This window comes from Rhododendron vialii, chromosome 13a (assembly GCF_030253575.1).
Source record: "Rhododendron vialii isolate Sample 1 chromosome 13a, ASM3025357v1".
NCBI classification, from domain to species: Eukaryota; Viridiplantae; Streptophyta; class Magnoliopsida; order Ericales; family Ericaceae; genus Rhododendron; species Rhododendron vialii.
In genome coordinates, this window is record NC_080569.1 from 18,770,262 (window position 1) to 18,778,643 (window position 8,382).

Genomic DNA, 8,382 nt, shown 5'->3' on the forward strand with positions numbered 1-8,382 from the left:
CAACAACAATGGAGGATGCGAAATGGGTCTTGGCAATGGAGGTTAGATGGAGGATTGCGACGGCGATGACGATACCGATGTCGATATAAAACCAGAGTTTTAATTCCATGGATCTAAACTTCATTAGCCCTTTAGCAATCGAAGTCTAGAGAGAGAGGAATTAATTGTGGAAATCTTAATTGGATCGAAGCTCCACATTTAATGCGTTTTCATCGTTTTCTTCCTTCTCTATGCATTGATCACTTCATCAACGGAAAATTGCATTTTTTGCAGTTGGTGAAAAATATCAGACTATCAGTATGATACAATCTGTCTTAAATTAGCATGGGGGAAAAAATCCTGGACGCTCTCGTTAGCCAAACAAAATTTTTAAGGAACAAGAACCTGGTGGGCCTGAGTGAGCGTTTGTGGGTGTGTAGAGTGAGGAGGCCGGCACGTTGGGTGCATGGCACCGATGTGGGACGCCACTGATGCAGTGAGAGAGAGAGAGAGAGAGAGAGAGAGAGAGAGAGAGAGAGAGAGAGAGAGAGATCTTTTTTGATTTTGGCAGGAAATGAGCTCCAAATTAATTTTGATTTAAAATCCCTTAAAATTGCCGTAGGATGTCTCAGGTAATTCTTTGCTATATATGCATAGTAATCATGTTAGTTTAAACAAGGGTAAAATTGGGTTTATTTGAATTTGGGGATGAAAACATAACCCTCAAAAGTGACTGGGATGAGAACACAAGTCCAAGTGATCGGAATGATGGATATTTACATACCCCTTATTAAATCTACGAACCTAAATCACCTTTGTAAATTTTTTATTAGTTTTGATCTTAGAATCCTCAATCCTTGTAGCTTTTGTAGTTTCTTGTGTGTGTAAAAGTTCACCATATTAATCTGTATCAATGTTGTTATTCACACGTTACGTCCGTATCCTTTTAATAAAAAAAAAGGTTAGGCCCGTACATAGCATAGTGTATGAAAGTCTTTTTTTTTTTTTTGAATTCTAGATCATAGATCATAGATTGTAGAATTGAATTCTAATCAAAATTTGTAAAAGTAGTAGTAGAATACGTGCATAATAATTATATAGAAGAATTTGTATGTGAAAACAAAATCAGGATCCAAAAACCTCATCCGAAGCAAAACTTCTACAATGCTCCGAAGTGGTATTTTATGGACCCTTAGATTGAAAAGTAGGTAAATTACAACATTTAGATCAAAAGCACACACAAAAAGTAGGGTGAATTTGCTAAAAACGAGATAGTTTTAGGAATTTGACTAAAAAAAGTAGTATTAAGGCACATAAACATGTTTTATATATCATTTCTTAAGGTAACACTTACTATGTTACATGGCTACACTTCCTTAAGAAATACTTTCTATACTTGTTGACAACACTTATCACATTACTGACAACACTTACCATAGAATAAGAAAAAAACGACTTGGGAGTATGATGCTCCCAAACCACTCTGGAAGCATCACAACCGAAGCGCCCATCCAAAGAACACTTTTGAATTTTACGTTCTATTGTTCATCTTGCAAAATGCATTTTGAGGTGTGTAGGATAGGCTTTCCTTCAGTTATGAACTCCTTTTTCTAAAACTGGCAGCGAATTTGCCGATTTGTATCCTTCATAAGTTAGGGACAAATTTGTAAATATGGCGAAAAGTAACAATGCATAATCCAAAAATAGAGCTCCCAAACAGCCCCACACCCTATTAAATGGAACTTAACAGTGGGTGTGTGCTACTGTAAAAAATTCGTTTGTTTGCCTTCATTTGTATTTCAAAAATGAGTAAGTTGTTTTGCTTCCAATAAATTATTAAGAATTTCAAAATCTACTCCAGATTCTTTCTACCCTGTAAGGAAATAATGAAACAAAAGACTGGTGAATAAATTCAGAAACCTCGTGAATGTGTAGCATGTACTTGCCAGTTTTAGTGAAAGGAAACCATCAATATGAAAAAGAAAGCTTATGTTACGCTCCTCAAAAAATGTTTGCACCATATTTGCAAATTTGTTCTTAATTTACGAAGGATACAAACCGGTAAAATCCCTGCCAGCTTTAGAAAAAGAAATTCATAACTGAAGGATAGGATAGAAAAAAGCCTATCCCACACACCTCAAAAACGGCTTGCACCACAAGCAATTCTGTAACAAGTTTACCACACGGTCTATCACTAAAAACACCAAGGCTCATGACATAAACACCATAAATCTCATAACAAAAAGCATCACAAAAGCCTCAAAACAAGAAACTATAACGATTCGTAACCAGCCATAAAACCTCATAACTAAGTTAAGATAGCCACACAGAGTGTCATAGTCAGTAAACAACACAATACTTCGTAACTTTGGTACAGTATACCTCATAACAAAACATCCATGTCAATATATTCTTTTACCAACAAACACAAAAATGAGAGTTTAGAATTCCTTTCCCATTTCCGACAAAAGGTGAAATCAAATTAACAACCTGAATAATTACAAAAACTAGAAAGTACGTATAGTGAGTACCCATTACAAATAGTATTTGTTCACAGAAAGGACCACAAAGCCCTCTCTTCAGCAGAGAATTTTCAGCAAACTTGAAAACTCATAAGGTCGGAATCAAGTTCCTACCATTTCTATTCTTCACCGCATGCTTGGAAAGAGAGCGCACAAAATTTTCTTTCCCTCAGGATTCAATTGACCACCACCATGGGAGCTTCTAAATACACTCCAATACCAGACAAAAATTCTTCCAGAGTACAGCCATACTTATGCATATGGTCTGTGTACGGAGAAAGTGTGTGTATTACGCAGCTCCCATCCTTCAAGCAGTTAGGTCTTCTATTCCACTTTCAGGTACAACTATTCTCCCATTTTTGCCCCCATCACTTCTCCTGATACCCCACAAGTTACAACATTTCTTTCTCTACAGTCTGAGGCCTTGTTTTCGCTAAACTATAAGTTGTAAACTACAACTTTTTTGTTTGGTTCTCATTCAAAAAAAAAATCGCGTTTGTTAGTTTTGCCCAAAACTTTTATTTATATTATTGATTTGTCTCTATGAGAGGAATCGGAAAAGTAAAAATTATGACTTTTACACAAGTATTTGTGGAAATATCTAAGAAAAAACCTGGATATTTCCTTAAAAAATTGTGGAAATATCTAAGAAAAAACCTGGATATTTCCTTAAAAAATATAGGTAAAAGTCATAATTTTTTTATTTTTCCGATTCCTCTCGTTGAGACAAAGCAATAATACATAAAAGTTTGGCGCAAAACTAAAAAACATGAATTTTTTTTTGAATACGGACAAAACACAATTGTAGTCTACAACTTGCAGTTTAGCAGAAACAGGGCCTGAATTGGTATTACCAGCTTAACAAATGGTTGGATTGGTCACACATATCAAGCCACCATCTTGAGATGATATGTTATCACTTTCATGGCTTCTAGTCAACCCAATGCAGCATCCTGTATTCTCTTTGGCATTGAAACCTTCACGAGACGATACTTGCAAATTTGAAGTGCTAGCTCTCTTAGTGCCTCCATCAAATGACTCTTTTCTGTCGTAATATAAATACTTTTTCCCTCCATAGTATAAACTTTGTTTGATGCAAGCATTTTTACCTTTACAACCACTAAGAGATGTCAACTGAACTGACATACTGTTTGGAGATGAACAATCCTCATTATCTCGGCTTTTAGCTGAATCATCCAAGTTTCCAGTACCATCAATGTGACCAGAAGATGATACCTGCAAATTTGGACTTCCATCACTGCTCAAACCTTTATTCAATTGTAGTTTTCTACCAAAAACTGGCCTAACCAACTTTCTCCTCTTATGTTGTGTGCCCTCCGATCCCTCTCTCCCCGATTTCTGAAAAGAACATTCTCTCTCATGCTCTGAAGTGTCAACAGAAGTTTTTTCCGAGGCATTGTCCTTTATCTTCTTGGTTTCACTCCTGCGCTTAAAACTCACAACTCGTGTCTCTTCAACTATTTCGTTCCAATTCACTTCAATGACATGCTCAACGTCATCTTCCATCTTCGAAGTCGGCATTTTCAACCTATCACACAACATATCACGTTTTCTAACTAATGAAGATTTTCTCCCCTCAAATATTTCGTCCATAACCTGATCCACTGATGCACCCATATCGCACTCATCATATTGCAAGTAAAAATTGCTTTCTTCTTCTGCCGAGCAGGAAACGTCGGAACTTTCTCGTGCATGTACTTCTGAAGTCAAGCGAGCAAATACACTTGTTCTCTTGCTCTTAGAATCAGTGGGCTTGCCCTTGGCATTTTGGTAGTAGTATTGGGTATCCCAATTATTAGATTTTCCATTGGAAGAACAAGAATGCAAATAACCTTTGTTTTTGTTAAAGGAAGCATCATCGACTCTTAATACTTGACTATTCTCATACTGTGGACTTTTTTGTTCATATCTACCTTGCGATGTAAGGGCATGGTTATCAAACTCGGAGAAAGGGCTCCCGTTTTGCCTCTCATACATATCGCTCCTTGAATAATGTGGAGAAGTTGAAGTTGCCTCTGGGAATAGTGAACCATTGTAGACTTCTTGACTAGCGGCTTTTGCTTCCATCTTTCCATGACATTCCGCACTTAACAACGAACTGTTGGTCCGCAAGCCAGAATGAGTGTAATAGTTGGGAGAGGTAGGCAATGGAAGTTTATTTCCAAAACCAGAGGCAACATCATGACGCCGGCTTAAATCTTCTGCCTCAGAGAAATACGGCAATGACCCTATGAAGGAAGCCGTGAGACGATTCCCATTAGAATTCTGATGCAAAGGCATATCTTGGATTGAGCAAGAATTGCAATCAACAGCAAAAGACGATAGATTTCTACAATGAATTCCGGCCACCTCAGGATCGTAGGGAACAGTCCTTGTAACCATTGCATCATGATATGTTGGACAAGAGAAACCGAAGGTTTTTTGTTCCATTGAAGGAGGTAATGCGGACCGAAGCTTAGGTTGATCTTGACAGAATGAATTCTTAGTCTCCAAATTCCTTGAAAAGATCGCAGTACTTTGTCTAGACTGACATACACTGGTTGATGCTTGAAAATTTGGAAGTCGGAAAGAATTTTGCATAGTGTACGCATTATCCAATCCGTCAGTCTTTTTGAGGATGCCTTCATCAGAAACTCGCTTTGTTTTGTCCAAGGGATATCTCAAATAAATAGTATTTCCATTTTCCATACTCAATCTTGCCAAAAACCGGTCATGATCATTTGCTATACTTGCACAGTCCAGACGGTTTGCAAAATTTTCACTTGGAACATCCACCCTATTACTCCTTAAAAAATTGCCATCACTACTTTCATTTCTCACTTCACCCATTCCATAGTCCGAATACTGTCCAATCTCATTCCTATCATTCCCAAAGAACACTTCCTTATCACTTGTTCTTAGTCTACCCGATAGAGGGGGATCAGCAGAGATGGCTGGGTCAGGATAATTTGCAAAGTTATAGTCATTTTCTACTCCGCAATTCGCAAAAAATTCACGATCATCAGATGCTCTTGCTTGAATTGTAGAGTTCTCAAGGTGACCCGTTGATGTGACTAACCCAAAAACATGGTTTGGAGTATACTTGTCTCCTAAGATACCCACTTGAGAAAATCTGCCATTATCAGTGGCTCTTCCGACTTTAGCCAAAGATTCCCAAAAGTACTTGGGCGAGGCAATGGGACCAGAATTGCTGCCCATATTATGTTTCGTAAGTGAAAACTTTCTTTCTTCAGCTACTCTCTCGGAGTTAACCGAGTCTCCTGGGTGTTTAATGTGGATGACCCGTCCTTGGTCCAAGTCATGATAATATGCCATACTATTTTGCATAAAAAACTTGTCATCATCATCATTTCTTCTGTTACCGAAAGAGACACTGGGTGGCTCAGTCAAGATATCATACCCTTGACAGCAGCTCCCATTAAGATCATTCTGTATCCCATCATTCTTAATAATATTACTATTTAGTTTTCTTCCATTGTTTCTTGAAGCGTTCCCTGGATACTTTGCATCAGTGCCTAAGACAAGACTATCATCCTCAACAAACTTTTCTGCCCTATTTCTCAGAAAATAGTAGTCATCACCAGCTATGCTCCTTTCTTTTCCCATTGATTTGCTGACTTGTCTCTGAAATGGTCTGTGTGGTTTTTGTAATTTCCTTGAACTAAACAAGCATAGAAGCCTACGAACCTACACATGCAAAACAGGGTTAGGGAAAAAATAAAGGGAGATTAATATATCAGGAACTAATATTTCAGACAATTTTAGGCAAGCTTGGTGGGGATGGACCAAACCTGATCTTCAGACAGACCAAAGTTGAACTTCTTCTTTGAATAGTAATTCTCTTTGATAGCATCTTGAAATTCATATTCAGTAAGCGGATCACAATACCAAATTGAGGTAAAACGAACCTGCAAAGAGTGTGAGGTTCAGATCTACAAATTTATTGGCAAGAAAATCCATGCCTAATGCAACATAGCAACTTAATTCCACTGACTTCTCTTCAAACAAAAATTTGGATTAAAAAGAGTTGAGGCATCCATACCTGTGCAGGGAACTGCTTCCCGAACGAAGTAAATGCATGGGGCACTATATTTGTTGACCCATCAGAGCATGCTCGAAACACACCATAAAGTTCCCTCCTCTCATATTCAAACAGAAACAAAACCATTCCTGCTTTAATCTGTTTTACAAAGTTTGCCTGAGCAGAGGGAAGACCTAAAAGTTTCCGTCTAAAACATTCTCTTTTTGTTGAAGCGTTAGACATGAAGATTGCACCACACTCGGGAACTCTTCCCAGAACATCGTACTCCACTTCATATTCCATTGAAAATCTTACACACTGCCATAGAATCATCGAGTGATAATAACGCTATGAACAGTAACTTAAATCTCAGTGCAGTCGATGCAAAACAGAAAGAAAAACTGTATCATCACACATAAATGAGGCCATAGTACTAGTAGTTTACAGGGTGTTTCATAGTATGCATTCTATCCTAGACATGTTTATTCTTCCTCAAAAATCAAACTACTATAGGATGAAAGAATGGAAAGTACAGTTCCGATAGCTAGAAAATAATTGGTTATAGTCTTTCCATGGATGAGAATATAGCAACTCCACATTTCTCACAATCTCATTGGATTTCAATTACAGTTCCGATAACTGAAAACATGAACCTGCACCCCCACCCGGCGAGTCCATGTAACTTGAGACTAAGATAAACCATGCTATCCAACAAGAGAGTATAATGTGCCGCTATAGAGTTAACACATTACTAGACAAAAACTGAGAGTATAAGGTCAAAAACTTGGGCATGCACCAGCACCCCCACCCGGCGAGTCCATGTAACTTGAGACTAAGATAAACCACACTACCCAACAACCTATGAAGCACGGATACGGATACGACACGATATGGATACGGATACGACACGATATGGATACGGCGATACGTCAAAACCTAAAAAAATAGGATACGGATACTTCGGCGATACGGCTGTATAAATTATACATTTTTATAATTATTAGTCTCCTAGGCATAAAAGTGAAGTCATAAGAAATAAAAGAGTAGTTGAATTGCTAATACCAAGCATGAAGTACATGTCAATCTCAAAAGAGTAGGAACTTATCATCCAAAAGATTAGAATTTTGTAAAAAAGAAAAAAAAATACAGATAGTAGGCAATAGACTAATCGGTATGCATATAATATACTTCATATATATACACATATATATCTATGTACCAGTGTATGTATTAGATATAATTTATTATATAATGTAAACAATAGAAACCCACACCAGTAAAATAGAGAGAGAACCTTGTGATCAAAGGTTCAAGCGATCTAGGGTAGGAAAATATTGACCGGTTCATGGAATGATCTATCGATGTGCATAATTTCCCAAGTTTTATATTTTTAGTGATGCTATTATTACAATTTTTCCCTTTTAATTTGTACTTGATTCTTTAAAAAATTTCATTTTAACCCCCGCCGTATCCTAAACGTATCCTGCCGTATCCCCCACGTATCCCTCGCGTATCCGAAATGTATCCGAAATAAAAAATATTTAATTTAAATGCAGGATACTTATTTGCCGTATCGGGGCGTATCGGGCGCGTATCCGTATCCCTCGCGTATCCGATACTCGTACGTGACTAGTTTCGGAGTATCCGTGCTTCATAGCCAACAACAGAGTACTATGAGTTGCTATAGAGTTCACACATTACTAGACAAGCCTACTTGGTGAATGAGCAAGCAGAATGTCAAATAAATACATGCGTATAATTCCCATGCATGGAATGTCTGACATGGGCCTCCCATGCCACTATCTGAGCTTTTACATAGCCAAAACAAAAGGACAAAAC

The 8,382-nt window shown here is 37.6% G+C and overlaps 1 protein-coding gene across 1 annotated transcript; it reads right to left on the bottom strand.

The window, feature by feature from the left end:
• Positions 1-2,416: 2,416 nt before the first annotated feature.
• LOC131312671 (uncharacterized) lies at positions 2,417-7,396 on the bottom strand. Its single transcript, XM_058340591.1, has 4 exons — positions 6,565-7,396; positions 6,314-6,430; positions 3,159-6,209; positions 2,417-3,114 (listed from the first exon to the last, which is right to left on the bottom strand). Exons 1-3 carry the CDS (start codon positions 6,874-6,876, stop codon positions 3,360-3,362), a joined length of 3,279 nt encoding a protein of 1,092 aa, XP_058196574.1. The 5' UTR covers positions 6,877-7,396; the 3' UTR covers positions 2,417-3,114; positions 3,159-3,359.
• Positions 7,397-8,382: the final 986 nt, after the last annotated feature.